This window comes from Sparassis crispa (genome assembly GCF_003851025.1).
Source record: "Sparassis crispa DNA, contig_000006F, whole genome shotgun sequence".
NCBI classification, from domain to species: Eukaryota; Fungi; Basidiomycota; class Agaricomycetes; order Polyporales; family Sparassidaceae; genus Sparassis; species Sparassis crispa.
Window position 1 is genome coordinate 301,354 of NW_020939753.1, and position 17,988 is coordinate 319,341.

At 51.4% G+C, this 17,988-nt stretch overlaps 6 protein-coding genes across 6 annotated transcripts; 3 read left to right on the forward strand and 3 right to left on the reverse strand.

Moving 5' to 3' along the window:
- Nucleotides 1-61: 61 nt before the first annotated feature.
- Nucleotides 62-2,326, reverse strand: SCP_0701130 (Protein phosphatase 2C homolog 2; the record flags this gene model as incomplete). Its single annotated transcript, XM_027760043.1, has 10 exons — nt 62-1,047; nt 1,103-1,252; nt 1,305-1,361; nt 1,423-1,507; nt 1,562-1,638; nt 1,691-1,822; nt 1,879-1,968; nt 2,112-2,189; nt 2,249-2,270; nt 2,324-2,326. The coding sequence occupies 10 exons, from the start codon at nt 2,324-2,326 to the stop codon at nt 62-64; spliced, it is 1,680 nt and encodes a 559-aa protein (XP_027615844.1).
- Nucleotides 2,327-2,776: 450 nt separating this feature from the next.
- SCP_0701140 (hypothetical protein) lies at nt 2,777-5,705 on the reverse strand (the record flags this gene model as incomplete). Its single annotated transcript, XM_027760044.1, has 2 exons — nt 2,777-3,741; nt 3,800-5,705. The coding sequence occupies 2 exons, from the start codon at nt 5,703-5,705 to the stop codon at nt 2,777-2,779; spliced, it is 2,871 nt and encodes a 956-aa protein (XP_027615845.1).
- A 1,167-nt stretch (nt 5,706-6,872) lies between these two features.
- On the forward strand, nt 6,873-7,279 carry SCP_0701150 (hypothetical protein; the record flags this gene model as incomplete). The annotated part of the gene is made up of 2 exons (XM_027760045.1): nt 6,873-7,184; nt 7,226-7,279. 2 exons carry the CDS (start codon nt 6,873-6,875, stop codon nt 7,277-7,279), a joined length of 366 nt encoding a protein of 121 aa, XP_027615846.1.
- Nucleotides 7,280-8,032: 753 nt separating this feature from the next.
- On the forward strand, nt 8,033-9,837 carry SCP_0701160 (hypothetical protein; the record flags this gene model as incomplete). Its single annotated transcript, XM_027760046.1, has 6 exons — nt 8,033-8,089; nt 8,142-8,256; nt 8,317-8,402; nt 8,462-9,010; nt 9,728-9,766; nt 9,814-9,837. 6 exons carry the CDS (start codon nt 8,033-8,035, stop codon nt 9,835-9,837), a joined length of 870 nt encoding a protein of 289 aa, XP_027615847.1.
- Nucleotides 9,838-11,350: 1,513 nt separating this feature from the next.
- Nucleotides 11,351-13,012, reverse strand: SCP_0701170 (Bud-site selection protein; the record flags this gene model as incomplete). Its single annotated transcript, XM_027760047.1, has 6 exons — nt 11,351-11,711; nt 11,766-12,559; nt 12,615-12,675; nt 12,728-12,816; nt 12,877-12,906; nt 12,968-13,012. The coding sequence occupies 6 exons, from the start codon at nt 13,010-13,012 to the stop codon at nt 11,351-11,353; spliced, it is 1,380 nt and encodes a 459-aa protein (XP_027615848.1).
- A 236-nt stretch (nt 13,013-13,248) lies between these two features.
- Nucleotides 13,249-17,822, forward strand: SCP_0701180 (TBCD protein; the record flags this gene model as incomplete). The annotated part of the gene is made up of 21 exons (XM_027760048.1): nt 13,249-13,410; nt 13,471-13,666; nt 13,716-13,998; nt 14,044-14,122; nt 14,186-14,399; nt 14,460-14,587; nt 14,646-14,903; nt 14,956-15,180; nt 15,234-15,334; nt 15,386-15,539; nt 15,588-15,710; nt 15,760-15,978; nt 16,053-16,217; nt 16,268-16,361; nt 16,411-16,774; nt 16,833-16,968; nt 17,023-17,249; nt 17,301-17,381; nt 17,429-17,513; nt 17,562-17,662; nt 17,717-17,822. The coding sequence occupies 21 exons, from the start codon at nt 13,249-13,251 to the stop codon at nt 17,820-17,822; spliced, it is 3,501 nt and encodes a 1,166-aa protein (XP_027615849.1).
- Nucleotides 17,823-17,988: the final 166 nt, after the last annotated feature.

Below are 17,988 nucleotides of genomic sequence, written 5' to 3' on the forward strand. Positions count from 1 at the left end.
GATAACAACAATAGAGGAGTACAGACACCGTACATGATACATCGCAGGACAGCCATGCGCGCTACAGCTTGAGAGGACTTTCGCTCGAGTCCAAAAAACCTTCCGCCTGCACGGCCGCGCTTGGAGCATCACCGGCCGGGGATGATACTAACTGTTTGGGCCTGGCATCGCCGTTCTGCAAAAGCTTTGGTGGTGGCGGTGCCTCGCCTTGCAGACCACCTGAATCTTGCTGCTTTGCAGGTGTCGCAGCTGTTGGTGGCGCAGTCTCCATGCCACTGATCGTGACCTCGTCGTCGATCTCTCCCATCTGCATATCGTCACTCTCCGGACACGCGGAGTCAGCTTCCGCTTCCTCCAACTCGTCCAACTGTTCCCTCAGGCTCTTTGTGATATCGGAACCGTCAGAATGGGGAAGCCCAAACGTGCCGTTGAACGATACGCCGGTGAACGATGTAACCCCGTTCGTTTCGTCCGCGTCCACATACTCGTCGCCGCTGTCATCGTCGTCGTCGTCAACGTCGACGTCATCAAACACGAGCCTCCGCTTGAGCTCCCCCGTCGCAGGGTTGTATGTGATGCCTCCCGTGCTGCCAAGAATACGCGCAAAGTCCCTGAACGAGCTACCTCCCACCTCCACACCGTCAATCGTGTTGCCACCAAATCCCTGGGTATCCGGCCTCGTGGACGACGCGTTGCGATATGCCTCGCGCTCCCGCTGGCGCGCCTCGTATGCCTCTCTCCTTGCCCTGAACGCGATCAACGCGCTTGTGGAGTAGAGCTGCGGGATCTGATCGGGAGTGGCAAAACCATGCTTGTGCTTGACGCGGTTTGTAACCCAGCCGTACCACTCCTGCAGCGTACGGCCATGTAGAATGGCAACGATGAGGATGGTCATGTTGTCGCAGCCAATTCCACCGCGCCCGTCGGTGTCGGGTGCGAGACACAACTCGCAAATCTCCTCGCAGATTTCTGGTATAGTCTTACCCCGTGCAATAAGGAGACGGATGACGTTCACGGCTTGCTGTGACGTGAGACAGTCCCAGATACCTGCAATGCGATACAGAGTCAATATCAGGATACTTCTGATTCCATTCGAACGTACCATCGCAAGCGATGACCAAGAATTCATCTTCATCAGTGATCTCGTGCGCGATAACTTCAGGATCACTCGTAATAATTTGCTTCTCCGGCGCTAGAGAGGCATTCTTCTTGTACTCGAAATCTCCCAGAGCTCTTGCCAGAGCCAAGTTACCTGATAAAACTCGGCTCAGATTTTGATGACGATGGTGAGAAGCGTGCCTCACCGTTCACCCTTCCAAATTCAATGTAGCCACCTGCAGCCAGAATACGGCTCCTCTCGACTAAAAGAATCAGCAGACCATACATGAGTGCTTCAATCACAGGACGCAGATGCAGACATACTCTCGTTCTGAGGCTTGTGATCGTAACTCAAAGGCTTCGCCTCGCCTTTGACACTTATCACCGACCGTGAGTCGCCTGCATTCGCCTGAGAAGTGATCGATGAGAACTTCAACAAGGCACATATCATCATCAATCATACAACGTAGATCCTTTCGTCGGACGTGACCAAAGCAGCGACCGCAGTACAACCAGAAGTGTCCCGCGTGAATGTAGAGCCTGCACAGTTCAGTACGCACCACAAGAGCAAACATACTCAACGTCTACTTACTAGCTCGCATGTCTGCATCCGTACCAAGGAATGCATTCTTCAAAGCAGTAGCATACTCCTTCTTCAGGTATGCCCCGTCCGCGAGTAACTTCTTGTGCACATGCTCGCCAGCATATTTTGCAACAGAGGCACCTAGAGGAACGCATGCAACTGACTTGACGCAAGCCCAGTGAAAGATCAGAACGTACCGCCATGCCCATCATATACAGCAAAGAACGTATTGCTTTCATCATCATCTTGATCAAGGCTCAATGCAATCGTATGTGCATCTTCCATTTCTTGGATGCGCAAGGGATGTCAGGGTGACATGAAACATGAATTCAGAACCACCAACAGAGCAGATGAAGATAAATCTTGCCCGCTCAGCGTACGTCGTTGTAGTGGGGAACATGATAGGGAACGAAGGATACGAACGACATACCTATTCTCCATCCCTGCATCTCTGATACTGCGTAATAGAATTTATCATTTCCTCCGTCTTCCGTTTTCTTCTGGGTTACTGAGAGAGCGGGGTATGAGTGAAAGCACAGCAAGAGGGTTCGACCGTTGTGCACGGACCGGGTGTAGAGAGCGTTTGTCCCTGAAATAACTGACGTCAATTCGGCGAGAACCCCGAGGTCTAATAAAAATCACCATAGCTGAATTGTTACAGCTCTTGCGCAGGGGGAGGAAAATTGCAGATGGCCTCGAATTTCTGTGCACCTCGCTATCACGCAAGAGGGTCGGCAGTATGGGACGGGGTAAAAGAAAGACGGTGCACTTGAGGGTGAAACGGAAAGCAGACAGTGGTCGTGTGTCTGTCCGTCCGAGTCAGAGACTCTGTTGACGGGTATTTGCGGAGAATCCAAGTCGTCAGAATCGCGGTGGTGAGTTCCTCTTCAGGCAATTACTTCCAAGGACTTTGATACCGGCGTGGCCGCCGGCCCGAATACTTTGTCACATCGCCGAGCATTAGTCTTGTGAGATAAGATTGTGCCTTTTAAATTTTTGCGGAAGGCAGCGCATACATCGAGCGTATCGGCGACAACAAACATAGACAATAAAATTAGATAGCGGCGCACTACGACATCGTATACACTCCATAAATCAGTCCTTCCCCGGTCCTCTGCTCTTCGCTCGCGCAGATGCACCTCTCTCCCGCTGAGAAGGTGGGGCTGGCGTGCGTCCTCTTTCAAGTCTCCTCCCTCGATTACCGCTCGAAGATTTCACCGTATCTTCTTCCGCATCGCTGTCATCGTGCTGAGCAAGGCTCTTCCCCTTAGCCGACGCCGAAGTAGAAGATCCCGTGGACAGTGTTTGGGCAGTGTTTCTGCCTTTGGCTTTCGCGCGCAATGCAGAAGTCATCGCTGGTTTGCTATCACGGCCTTGCCGAGACTGCGATGCGGTGCGCTCACGTGGATCATCGTCGGCGCTATCATCTCGCGGGGTCGGTGGGAGCGGCCTGTCATCGTCGGTGAGCTTGAATGAGACCCGACGGCCCCGAGATTTGCTTCGAGCCCTCGCGATGGATTTACCGCGATCAATTGGCGAAATTGGGGACGAAGGCTCTGGTGAGCTTATGGGTGACGAAGGCGGAAGAGTGGCTCCAGAGAACGACGGATCGAAACCGTACGGATATGCGTGGTGCTTATGCATGGGAGTAGTGAACGCGGATGACGAGGATCCGGAAGCTCCGACTCCAGACGACGGTGAACCAAACAGCTGCGGCTGCCGGGATCGATGACGCGTGTGAGTTGGGGTATAGGGTGGCCAGGGAGGAGGGTGACCTAGATACTGCGGAGAGTACGAGTCCGGAAACCCTTGGCCAGGGGGTATGCCTATGGCAGCATTCATCAAGTATGACAGATGCTGAATAGCTTGCGCAATCTGGTACTGCGCTTGAGGATCCTGGATGGGTGGTATTGGTGGGTACTGTGGGTGGCGGCTGTTGCGGTAGGGGGTATGAGGTTGGGGATGGGGGTGCATGAACGGGTGAGGAGCAGACGAGGAGGATCGACGATCGTGGTAGTCTCCGCGTGAACTGCCTTGAGCGTCATGTCCTGGATCAAAATCTGCAAGGCAAGTTCATAGTAAGCCGAAGGACATAAACGAATTGAAAACACTGCCTACCACTCCCGTCTCCTGGTTGTTCAGAGACCGCACGCTTGGTTCGCGAAATAGCAGAGCTGGAGTGAGATCGCAACTCCGCAATGGTTCCTCGCCTGCGGCGAGGAGTGGTAACCACAGGAGCGGTGTCTGGCTCTTCTCTCGTAGACTGTCCAGAAAGTGATGACGAGGATATGACCCGCTTGCGCTTGCGACCACGAGAGGATGACGGTACAGTGATCTTGGGCGACTTGTCATGGTCCAACACCTCGACTGCTGTCCTTGTTCCCTTCGCTGCTGCAGACTTCGATGGTGTTGCTGGACGTTCTCGCTGGTTCAACAGGTTATGTACAGCATCAGGATCAATCACCTCTCTTCCCTTGCCCTTATCCTTTCGAGGTATACGGGTTTGAAGAGCCGGCTCTTCGTCATCCTCGCCGTTGGCATGAATGTCGACGGCATCCTTGGATACCTTCTTCGCAAGGCCCGTTCTGCTCGACTTCGTGATTATCACGACCTCGGGTATGAGACGTGGCCTTAACGCCTTCTTCACAATCTTCGGCCTTGGAAGGGGTGTATCCCAGGTGGGAATAGGAACTTCTGCGTGTGAGGATGGACCAGCCACAGGAGGTGTATCTGATGGCAGGTCTTTCCGGCGTGATTTCGGTTCCGGTCGAGCACGCGGACTGGGACGTGGCAGATCATCAAATCCACGAACGCCTGGGGTTCCTTCGATGGCTGACGAAGAGGATTGGGGTGGAGTAAAGAGCTGCGCCACACGGGTTGGAGAAGGGGATCGAGTGGGCGCGGTTTTCGTCCGAGCTGGCGTTTTGGACCGAGCGCGGGACTTGGAGCGAAAGCGAGAGGGCGATGGAGGCATGGACTTCTCTCGTGCGAGGCTTTTCGACCTCCCATGCTTGGCGGGGCGTAGAGATATTGGTGGCGACTCTGTGAGGTCGATGACATGTGCAGGTGGAACGGAAGGATGAGCAACACGGGGTACTGGAGTAGATTCGTCTATGTCCCAAGTTGCAAGTTCGTCTTCAGACTCTTCGTCCAAAGGAACACGAGAGGCTTTTGTTTTGTGTTGCGCAGCGGAAAAGTCATCATCATCCTTTTCGTCTTCGCTGTGTCCAAGGTCACTCAGGCTCCCCTCGCCCAGCTGCTCGTCTGCGTCCGTGTCCTCATAGCAATCTGCTTCGTCAGAAGTATCACACCATTCCTCATCATTGCTAGCACTGGCAAAGAACCTCAGTCGAAAATCCACCTCTTCTTCATCAATATCGCCGTACTGTTCCTTTCTCCGTCTCTCCGCCTCCAGAAATTCCTGCAAATGCTGCGCGTCCGTAGGGTTTTCATCCTGCACTGGCGGAATATTCAGTTTCTCCTTCTCCAACTTCAGCTCATCCCAGATTTTCGCAGACGGTGTAAACGCGTCGAGTTCGTCCACATCGTCGAATTCGGTCTCCGCACCTCCACCCTCGCTATTCGCATCGTTGGCGTCTGAAAGCCGCGCATCATCTGCGAGGAGTCCCATCTCGTACGCTTTAGATGAGCCACGAATCGCGCCGCGGTCTGTCAAGATCTTGTGGTTGAAGAGATCAATGATATCGTCGTCTTCAACTGGGCGACTGTATCGTTCTTCGAGCTGATCCCAAACGTTCTTCAATCGATCAATAGATGTAGCAGATCGCTCCTGCACAATGGCTTTTTGTTCTTCATACGTGGAAGTAGAGCGCGTGGACTTCGACAAAGAACTGGATGGCGTAGACGAAAGTCTCGGGCGTTTCGTAGTGGGTGGCCTGTCCCGTTTGCGAGCATAAGATGGAAATAGTAGACGAGAGACAGGAGGTGACGCAGAGGGAGTGATCAGAGCATGTCCTCGATGAGCCAAGTCTTTCTGTGCCACGAAACCCGGCGGTTCACCCATGGCGGTTGAGCGAAGAATCCGAATCGGGCAACTCGTGATCTCCACTATACTTAGCACGTGCCACAGACGCGTCGCGTCTGTGGCGTAAACACCTAGATCATCCCGTAGTGCAAAGCAATTTTCAAGAAAATAATGTGCGGAAGAAGTTCACATGAAATTGTATACCTTCTGTGGCGAGAGTCTTTTGATTACGTCAATGGTATACACTGGAGACGATAGTAAGGACTTATACCTCCACCTGAGCACACAGATGCAAACGTACGTGTTCGCGACTATCTTTCCACATATCACTTGACCACACGTCCTGAGATTGGGATAAAACACCGAATTATCGATGGGCCAGACCATCGCAAGCTTCGAGCATGAGAGATCAGTGATCGTATCCCTGCTTCTACCCCACCTCTTGTGATCTTCGGTTGACGAGTAAGTGCTTCCTTGGAAAACCCTGTCGAACAGGCTCGATTCTCCTGCAGGTTCTGACCCCGCAGAATACATCAGATGACAACGATGAGCGCGCTTTGCTATGAGGTCATGGCAGGAGGTTGCTGGGATGAGGCGACAAAGGTTCATTCAACATGCCACCATGACTCAAGGCCTGTTCCGCAGCTGGTGGCATTCGAATTCATGTGGGTCTGTAACAACCTCGAGATGAACTGCAGATGTCTGCTGCAATTGTGCACTTCGGCGCACAAGCCCCACATGACGGTCAAACACGTTGGAAAAACTTACGGAAATGAAATCAGGAAGCTTCATGACGCTCTGCTTTTATCAGTGCGTATGTCTTCGATTCAATGCCGCCAATGTCTTATGACATTGAAAAATAAGTACATACAAGGCACACCTTACAATTCGCTCCCGCGAGGAACACGGGATCAGCGCTCAATGAACGGCAGACTGGATCGAGCCATATATTCTTGATGCAAAATGATACTACCGCATATCGCAGGACCGTCTACGCTGCACTGTACGAAAACTCGGGTCCAAGATTCGTGTTGGTATGGGTCTAGGGTTGGGGCGAGCAGTTGCTTGACAATCGTACCTAACACGAGTAACAACGTTCGACCGGGTGCCTCGCCACGAGGACGGGGGCAGAATGACCTCGTCGATCGGTCAGATGGACAAGAGCCTTGTCACGACTAGTCGCGAGGATCCAGGAAGCCCTTGTGAATGACACTGCAAACAGGAGGAATCGACCCGGACAACGTCGTGCGCAACGCGGTGCTTGCGTCGATCCAGCTAGGATTCACACTGAATGTGCGCAAAGTCCTCGTGTATCGTCAGAGACAGACACTAATGTTGGCGATTACAGCCGTACGCGGCGCCCCGATATCTGAGGCCATCGACGATCGCAACTACTGTTATGATATTCCGAAGTTGCTTGCAAACACAGTCATGGTGGTGGCCCACTTCTTCTCTTTGGAAGCATACCATCATAGTGTCGGTATACTGCAAGTCCTCTCAGAGGATGAAAAGATGACGGTTAGTACGTTTACATGCTGCGGATTCTAATTGCATGTCAGGACGATTTCTCCGACTTGGAGCTCATCTGTTTCCAACGGAAAAGGCTCTTATGAAGGATTTGAAAGTAGCAACCTCAAAGATCCCGATAAGTAAGAGCAAGGAACCAATCGAAGTCGTATACAAGAGGTGAGACACGCATCGTAATGGGGGGGACATAATCTGCGAGGCCCCGGTGAGAACTATTGTCTATTGAACACATCAAGTTGGCGTTCGCGGATCGTGGACGCACAAAATGACCTGCTGATGACTTGATTCGACCGGCCAAGGGAGAAGCGCGACCCAAGTGATGCGGGACATGGCTTGTATTGCAAAGTGGAGTGCTTGCGATTGATGCCACCACGAGCCGGATTGTCCTGGCTTGTACGGTGCCAAGCCGGTGCTGTCGTTCGGCGGAAGCCGGATGTGACCGCGAACACTGAACAATTTGCAAACCCGCCGACCAAACCACCAGACGAGGAAGACTACCTGAGCTCTTACATCCGGGTTCGCGCTGCTGAATTCTTCCTGCACCAGTGCCTGCATGTGGACTGTCTTCCAGCCACGTCTGTTCAACTCACCTTCGGCACGAGTTCGCAGGTGGACTCTCTCTGACATCCTCCGAACTCTTCTCTCTGATCTGCTCTACAATATCCAAGTGACCTCATGCACATCCTCCGCAGTTTGGCCGAGAGGCGCCGTTTGTCAGGCTTCTATCGTGGTTTGGGGTATTTGCTCGTGTGATCTACTGGTGCAGCTACGCCTGGGCCACTGTCGCCATATAACATGCGAACCAACTACAGCTTCGTCCTAGCTGAACTCCTCTTCCGATGTCCAAAATATCTTCCTCTTCAAAATCCCATTCGACATCGCGTCCTGCTGCGAAGGTGTGGACTATCAACTTGGGTGCCCTGTATATCCATTCACCAGGTTCAGTAGCGGTCGCATCATACATGGCCCCGATATACCGCACCCCGAACACATTTTGAAGACTTTTTGCGAGAAATTGGGGCGCCCGCACATTCGTGTAACCTGTGCTGCGTTCCCAAGCAAGGTACAGACAACGTTCAGAGTTCCATTTATCTGTCATTGACACTGTTTTCGTCCATCCCAGCTCCTGTATTAAATCGGAACTCCACAGGGCGGCAAGCATCGACCGTGGGCACGGGCGAGGAGTTCTCGGATGGCCGTCCGATACAAGTGCGTATCTACCTCCGCTACCAGATATGTTCAACGTTAAGTGACCAATTACGAATCAGTGGAGCCATCGGACCACAGGCACGGCCGACTTCATTCCACATGCACGAGGCACCCAAGGATCTGCGTGGTTCTCATTAGGCGTCGCATATCCTTCCCGCCGCACGTTATCGCGTTTCCCAACCAGTTCCCTGGTCAAATCAGGCGGATTGTCCAGTATATTCAAATCGAAACCTCTTTCGGCCGTGGACACACATTTCTGTTTAGTACTCCGAGCGGACGTCGACCGATCTCTTTCTGCGAGATTGTGCTTACGCTCTCTGCTCGGAGAAGATAGAGACGAGGACACAGCGCTCTCACACGAGTATACCGAGCCATACGATACCGTCCACATCCACACTTCGTTCGATGACGCGACACAAAATTCCGATCGCCCCGCATCTCCCGTACCGGACATCCGACCTATCAGTCGTTCAGCATCGTCCGAGTCTTTGGAGACAGCTTCGTCTTCAGAAGCTCCGGCTACGCCTCCGACTCATTCCCCTACATTCTCTAATTTCAGTCCCGTTCTGGCTGACCTCGAGCGCTCGTCGAGGTTTCGCATCGAAGCAGTCTGTATCACCTGCAGAAAAACTGGTTCAAATTTTCCCAGTTGCGGGAGATGTGGGGAAAGGTGGTGTTCACGGCACTGTAGGTTGAAGGGGAGTAACGGACGGAGGCATTTGTGTACCGGCGACAGGCAGGCGAGTTTTGAAGCTTGATATCTGCTGACCGTTCGTCTTCTCGTCGTTTGGCTATGACGAGCGGCGTTGTCGCAGAGTGGTCTCGGGTGGGCCTATTATGTGCTCTCACGTTGGTCCACGTTTACGTACCAAAATACGTTTTGCGGCATTTCAGTGTGGCGTTTCTATTTATTCTACTGCACTGCCGTTGTATCGCCGTGGAGTGAAGTAAGGATGGCCGCGCAGAAAGCGTCACACGACCAGCAAATGTAGTGCGCGCAGGAGGCCACGATCTTGCCCTGCACCTTCCTGATGTGGACTCGCACTCTATCTGAGATCTTGACAAATGAAAATCACGCGATATTTTCAAGACGTTCTAGGCTCGTGATGCATTTCTGACTTGAACTTGTAACGTCTCTTTGAATCACAGTTTGATATCAAACACGGCGGGCTTATCGTCGCACGCAGTTGGTGGGCGGTTCTTACCTGCTTAGAGCGACGACTGCAACAGTGGAGCTTCGCCCACCAGGAAGACTTATACTTAGGACGTATAGCTATCGCTTGGGTGCCCCTCACATCTTTACCCTGTTCTCCGATTCCTCTCAGCCAGGCAGCTGCACGAACGACAAGGGAGACGCTGCTCTGGTATCTTCTTATCTCTTTACGACACCAGGATACTCTTCTTTGAGCAGATTGATTGCGCAGAGCGGTTTTGAATAAGGGACATTTACAAAGGAGGCGCCCGGTGAAGAGGTCGTGTGACACCAAATTCTTCTCTGCTGTTGACACTTTGCTGATATATGAGGCCTCCAGCAGTCGCACATCCAGCCACCGAACCCCCCGATAATGGCCACAGTATTGTGCGAGACAATATCAGTGCACCCACCTCTCTTCGACGAAGTATGGGACTTTCTGCGTTTCGTCAACATCCACTTACTGTGTCCGTTTACAGACATACACTCAGTCGCGATTCGAGCGCCGTACTTTGCATGCCATTGGAAGTTCTTCGAGATTAACCACCGAGGAGAAGTCTTCCATTACTTGTAACGAGCGGACATTGACCGCCAGATGCAATTGTCAAATTGGTACTTCTCCTGTCGACTCTTCTGCTAAGCCCAGCTACTCGCAGATCGTAGACTCTGCCCGGAGTTTCTCCGTGCCCGCTGTGGAAGTGGAGGCCGTCCGACGCGTTCGTTCCGCCCATTGGCGTGCGAAGTCGGATGCGAGCCCGCGTCACGCAGGGGCATGGGCAAGATCTGCTATTGCTCAGAAAGGCCGCAGAGAGAGGGTCTATCCTTCCGCAGACCGTCCGAGGTGTTTGGCTTCGTCATTTATTGTCTCACACCCCAGAGTAGCCCCCCCTATATTGCATACAGCTTCAAATGCCCAGACGCCGGGGTCCTTTACACCGACGGGCAGTCCGCGGGAGGCTTTGCTATCTGTTCTGGCGGAAGCCAACCCTTTCTCATCGCGGTTGTCATCCCGTGCTCGTCAGTTGTATGTTGTCACAGACACCTCTGCCTTACACGAGGACGATACCAGCCAACTACCTCATAACTCACCTTCACCCTCCCCGGACTCACCCACTATCCCGTCGATTTGTCGTACTCCATCCTCTTACACAGGCTCCGATTATTTCCCTACCGCCCCTTCGTCGGCGGGTCCACCAACTCCCATGCATTCAGCTTTTCCTTCCCCCCCGAAAGGGAAGCTGAAGACACTTAATCCCGTCTTGGAGTCACTGGAACAAGCATCCAAGTTCCGCACTAGAACTTGTTGTGCGACGTGCAATAGGGCGGGAACTAATTTCCCTTGTTGTCCGAGATGTGGAGATATGTGGTGCTCCAGGGCATGCAGGTTGCAGGGCAGCGGCGGAAAGAAGCATGTGTGTGCAAAGTAGACGGATGGTGTATCTTGATGTATGTCGCGGATCTTTGCTGTGCTGATGTTTCGTTTGCTTGGAATGTTCTTGAAGTCTTCTATTGTATTGCATAGATTCTTTGCTGTCTTCGTTACTGCAGTGTATGGAAGGATAGATCGACGTGGAAGTGGATGGGGAAAACTGCTGGTACCGGTTGTGATCAATGTAGAAACGACCGAATATCAGGACGTTGGTGCACAAGTGCGGCACCTGGCTATCTCAGTTCTGGCGTAGCAGCTCGCACTTGAAGTACATAGAGACAACGCGTAGTAGTATTCCCCTGCAGGTCGACAAGACTGACGGAGGGCTCAGAATATAATCTTCGTTCCCTGCGCTGGCACGATATTCGCACTGAACTTCTCCTTCAGCCGCCTCTTTGCTTCCCATGAAGGATGCAAGGGCTTATCTTTGGTCTGGGTTTGCTTCACCACCGGTGGTTGTTCGGCAACAGACCGTCCACCTTTAGACCAGCCACTATCGCGCGAAGGAGCAACGAATTGCGAGCGAGAGCTGGAGGCGTTCCCGCGATGCGCGACTCCGGTCCGTGAATGATTTAGGACATTCTTCTGGCCGGTATGTCGGATGTCTTTCTGACGTGGGTTCTGGACAGCAGCTTCTCGCTCCTTCTTGACGTGATTCGCATTCTTTCCGTATTTCTTTTCCCAGATGCTGTATGGCATTTGCATAAGACCGGGACGTCCGGTGATTAGGAAACAAACATACGCTCTGCGGGCCCTCTGGCCGCGCCGGTTCCTTTTAGGAGAGTCGTCCACCTCATCCCCGCTCCAGTCCGATGCCTCAGAATCGCCACGGGTGTATCCGACCGCCAACGACGGGAGGAAGGTGGACTCCGTGCTGGTCGCTTTCGATTTGCCCTTGGTATCTTCCATGATAAAGTCGGACTTCTGCCCCTTCTTTTCCGGCGGTAACGATTCCGGAGGAGATGTGTCTGAATCACCGTCCTCGTCAGTGCCGTCGCCATCGGTGCCTTCGCTCGACTCTAATTCATCCTCTGACGAGCCGCTCGCAGCTTTCCAGCGATAATTACTGCCATTGACTGACCCTGATTCCCATCCATCCCCACTTTCGCCTATTGACCTGGACTCCCATCCCTTCTCTCGTTCTTCGGCTTCGCGTCCAGTGTCATCAAGCTCCTCGTCATTGTGTCGAAAAGGTTGCCTCAAAGCAGATGCACTCAACTTGCGTGCTTTCTGCGGAAATTCTGCCGTGTCTGCGTCTTCATCTTGCTCATCTTTGTTGTTATTTATCTTCTTGGTTGGCTGGGTGATCTCCTTTAACGCGTTGATAACAAGGCGAACTTCGCAGGCAAGTGCTTTTGAGCTCAATAAGCGACTTTCGACCTTGAAAGCTGGGGTACCGGCAGGAGCCAGCGCGTAGACATGGGATGCAAGCTCAGCCGCAAAGGCAGCTTGGACGTTAATGTTCTCTGACAGTGCATGGTCCTTCTTCAGTTTCGTTTTGAGAGTGAGCCCCCCAATTCCCTCGGCATCTGTATGCTACAAGCAAAGGCGATCGTAGAAACCTCACAGACAGACGATCATATCAACGCACCTTGAGACTTGCCAGTTGAGCTTCCATTTCAATGATCTCATTCGATTTAGGATCTTTAGACCTGCACCAGCTTCAACGTTGTAAGCTGGAGTATGTAGAGTGTAGCAGCACACCTCAGTGTCTTCAGCTTCTTCACGAGTTTCTGCGTCTCAAATGTCTTTGCTTTCTTCGCAGCTTTCCGCACTTCTCGCAAGCCATGATGCTGTTAAGACCAGCCACCTTCAGTAGCAGATCCCTTTGATTACGTGTCGATACCACATACTAGCTTTCCTTGAATCGTAACAGAGCTGTCCTGAGGACGAATTCAGTGCTCGTACCGTGACGAGAAAACCAACGACTGTGCCAACTCGTACCTCTGGGGCAAGATCCTTTCTCTTTCGCTTTATCCCGTGGATCATGATAGCTGCTGATATTGCAGGAGGAAGGCCTAGGAGCGGTGGTGAACTTGCAGAGTAAGTACTTGTAAACTTCACCGTTGGGAATAATGAAACGAGGAATGGCAAGCGCCGAGAGCACGTGACACGCGATCGACCGGGAAAGCATCCGAGGACCGACGCATTACAATCCTCCTTACCGATTTTCTCGTGCAAGTTCATCTTTCTCAGCTAACTTGACTCTGAATACCCCAGAGATTATGGAGGAGAATACCGCAGACGGGAGAATATACGCGACTTTCGAACAACACCAACAATACCAGGATATTCAACGATCTTTATTATCATGCAATGTGTTACAGGAACCAACCAAGGAGGACAACAGCACAGAAGTGCTACTTTTGAAGAGATTATCCGATATCGTGAGCTTCTTGTCTTGATCGCCATCCTTCTTTGACATTTGGAATTTTGTTGTCGTCAAGCTCAATGAATACCAGGAGCAACCATACCTGCTCGACCCTTTTCTGGAATGTTTGGTTTCTCCTGTAGTGGAGAGCTTAAAGACACACGCCAGAACCTTGGTTAAGGCTCCTGAGGAAAAACTCCCCGGTCTCAGAGTTGGACGAATCGCTCTTTTGCTGTACGAGTACACGAAATTTCGCGGATACAAAATAATCAGTCAGTAGACGGACAATACCAATGGTGTTGTGTCTAACAAGAGGATCAGCTAGATTCTTTCCTCACGAGATTGCCGACGTATCAATCGCGTTGGACTATGTTCTCTTGCCAAACAGCCCTGCCAACGATCCGTCTCAGTGGCACCTGCGATATGTTGTTCTGCTATGGCTTTCGCTCATCTGCATGATACCGTTTGATTTGGAACAATTTGACGAGCGTGACAAAATTGGGGAGACTGCTCAGAAGATCGAGCGTTTAGGACGTTCGTACCTATGCAAGGCAGGCTTAGAGCGAGAGGGTGCAGCCATCCTGTTGTCTAGACTGTACATGAGGTAGGGAATTTCGTCCCTGTCGACATTTTGCCTTAAGTGTCATAGGCAGGATATGACTGCGAAACTGTCCGAATTTCTCCAGTGGTCGTTATCAGTTATCCAAGAACCAGCAGATCCCTTCACGGTGAGCTAGTGTTCTTTAGCTGCTTAGTTTCTTGATCTTCGTCGCACTTATCGTGTCCTAAAGTCCTTAGGGCTTCTGCAAGTTTTGTGTGAAGTCGCGAAATCTGGATCTGTTGAACAAGTCAAGGCACATCTGTCATCACTCCTCAATGTCGTACAGCTTGTGCAGGACCACAACACGCTGATGAACGACACGGTTGTCAGGAAAATGCGAGTGAAGCTGGCCTCTCGCATCATCTTGCGCCTTCTACCCGCTGGCGTCGCAACTCGCAGTAAAGGTGCGGTCTGATCTGTTGCTCGTTTATATCGACACTGATATCATCCACTAACGTTCGCAGGCCATGTCTTGCCATCTGCATGGGCATCCGAGAGCGAGTCATTGCGTGAAAAGGAAGATGAAGACTTCGATGTGCCAGAAGAAGTCGACACAATATTGGAAGACCTATTCCGAGCGGTACAAGACAAGGTAGACTTAAGTAGAATACCTGACACCCCTTTCATGTGCTGAGGCTACGTCATTATAGGACACAGTAGTTCGATGGTCTGCAGCAAAAGGGATCGCTCGCGTTTCTGAACGTCTACCTGTCGAATTCGCGGAACAGGTGCTTCAAACCATCGTGGGTTTATTCTCCATTCACTCTATTGCTACTGCAAGCCTTTATGACATGCCGACTGTTGCGGAAAGCACTTGGCACGGTGCATGCCTCGCGTGTGCGGAGATGGCGCGTAGAGGTCTTGTACCCGATGACAAGCTTCCGGAGCTCATAGGGTGGTTGTCCAAAGTGAGTAATATCGACGTGGTGTGTCGGAGGTTGATGACACGGCAAATGGTAGGCTTTGTACTTCGATATACGCAAGGGTGCGCATTCAATCGGCTCGAATGTCCGCGACGCTGCGTCATATGTCCTCTGGTCACTTGCGAGAGCTCAACGAGTTGCGGCACTAGTTCCGCATGCAGAGACTCTGTCACACCGATTGGTAGTTGTTTCCCTATTCGACCGTGAGATCCATATACGCCGTGCTGCAAGTGCGACGTTTCAGGAGTACGTCGGACGGACGGTGAGTGTTATCATATGTTCCAGGTTGGACGATGAGGCTCAAGACGTCTGTAGGGTCTTTTCCCTCATGGAATTGATGTTCTACGTAAGACTGACTTTTACGCCGTCGGTGTTCGCCGAAATGCATTTTTGACCGCTGCACCGGAGGTGGCAGAGTAAACGGAGTTTTTCTCAAGCTTATCACTTTTCTGATGTCTTCTATTTAGGCACACAGAATACCGCCCATCCATGATTACCCACCTTCTGACAGTTACACTACGACATTGGGATCCTACGATGAGGGAGCTCGGAGCCCAGTCACTTCGGTGTATCTGTCAGCTAGACCTCGCTTCTCTTGGCCCGAGTTCTGTGCAGAAGGCCGTCAGTCCACTTTCGTTCCCCAGCTTGATTTTCATTGACATCTTCTAGTCTCATATATTACCTGGCCCAGATGCAAGTGATATACATGGAGCTTTGTTGGCTCTGAAAGACATAGCTTCTGCGTATAGCGAATCAAATGAGCGACACGACTGGGAGGCAGAACGTCGTCAGGTCGGTGTGCACGCAGTCATTAATCTACCTTTGCGTGACTTGCATTCAGGTATTCGCACATCTGTCTGAAGTTCCGCTACGCATAGTGCAATCAGCGCGGCATGAATTGGTCACTGCGACTGCCTGCCAGCTGATCGCCAGTAGCATCTCCGCGGTTGAGATTCAGCTGGACCAAAGCACGGTGCCACATTGGCGTCAGATCGTCGATTATGGTCTGAAGAGTAAGAGCAGTGTCGTACAGGAAGCCGCAGCTACCTCTATGGCTGCCGTGAGCAAGCTGGTCGATTGTTCAGCTGTTGTGCAAAGATGAGTTTGTTCAGTCTTTCTGTCTTCTGCGACCAGTGTTCTCACTCGTGGTCCGCGTTTACGTTTATCCTAGATTTCCACTCTGCTTCAATGTCAATGCATCAAAGCGTGAGCAGGATGTTGGGCGTGCTGGATTATAACATGAACTTTACTTCTATCCCATCCGCTATTCAATGCTTGTTGGATTGTGTGGACCGCTCGGTATGGTATTGATATATCAACCAATTCATTAAGTCTGACTTCCTGTCTAGGTACCTGCGAATATGTTGGATATTGAAACCAGGCGTAATGCCTACACATCTATGTCACAGATCATCAGCAACGTTGCTGAAAATATTACTAAATGTATACAAACCTGCTCGATCCTGTCTCATTATTTATTGAATTGTTGTAGATCTGCCCCCTACAATCTTCCACCAGATTATGAAGGCCTTTCAAGATGGCCTTACCGATTACAGTGTAGATGAGCGAGGAGACGTTGGCTCTTGGGCCCGGATAGCCTGTGTGAGAGGACTCACCAGTACCACAGAGGTTCTCTTCACACGAGTCCCACCGAATTTCGCCGAATATCTTCCAGCGACGACATACCACAATTACATCGGTGGAATATTGAAACAAGGTGCGGAAAGGCTCGATAATGTCCGCCAAGTAGCTGGAGAGTGCTTCGTCCGTCTGCTCTTGTTGCCATTGCCGACGATCTCCAACGCAGACGAATGGCGCATTCAAGGTGATATCATGATGAAGGAACTCTTCCTCAGGTACGGTTTACCAGCTATCGGTTTTGCGAAGTAGCAGTCACATGTTGTCCTACCTTAGTGACAGCGAAGTGATCGGTTGGAACGACAGCCTTTGGCTATTCCCCAAAGTTGTCATGTTGCTGGATATAGAATTGTACCGCGACGCGATACTTGCGGGACTTATCTTGAGCGCAAGTAGCAAGACAGCCAGCACAGTGCGTCTCTTCTACTCGGCCTAAATGCCTGAAGTGTGCTTAAGAACATCTCAGCAACGCCCAGTGTCTTCGGGCCTTGTGACTTACGCAAATGCACTCCCTGTCGCAATGACTGCGAGGGATACCTACGACCTTTGTGGCTTTGCCAGAGATCTTGTTGCTCAGGCCCAACGCAACGTCACATCGAACACTCGCTTAATACCTGTATTACAAACTGTCAATATTCTGTTAGAGGCGAATGTATTCGATCGACTTGGCTCGGACTCTGCTGGCTTGGACAGGTGATTCTCCACTATCCTCATTGGACGTTAAGTACTCAAGGAAGTCGTCAGCTTGCAACAGCTTCTTTTGATCACAACCAAGAACATTTCTCGCCTCAAGAACCCGCTACGAATCATGATATCTATGAGAATGTACGTCTCATCATATCTCTGACCATGCGAAACTGATCAAACCACAGCGTAATCAATCTATGGACTATATCTCAACTGCGAGCTGCTTGTAGGAGCCATTTCGCGAGTTTCCTGACACATCAATATCCAAAGGTGCGAATGAATGAATTCTATTATTCGTGTCTGACGGAAGCTTTATAGGTCCGATCGGATACTGCAGAATATCTCTACCTCATCCTCCAAAGCAGAGACCTTGGATTCGAGACCGATGATGCCGAAACTATCCTTCTTGAGACGGAATGGTAAGTTCTCCTTTTCGTCTTCCCAGGGTGGGCGCTCATGACAACCCCCCTCAGGATGTCAAGCGACTCTTTGTCTATCCAAGGCGCGGCACAGCGGAGTGTTGAGCTGCTTTCAGCAGATACTGATCACTCTATATCATACTGCGCATACACTTATTAGACACGTCCTATAGCATCACAAAATGACTGTACACGTCGTAGTGAAGATCGTAAACTTTGAGATCGCGTATCTGACGTAATCAACACGTTACCGCTCGCTCACTGCCGCTGCACCCGCGCGGCGACCTTGGACAACCCGCTTTCACTTGCTAAACTGTGCATCATTC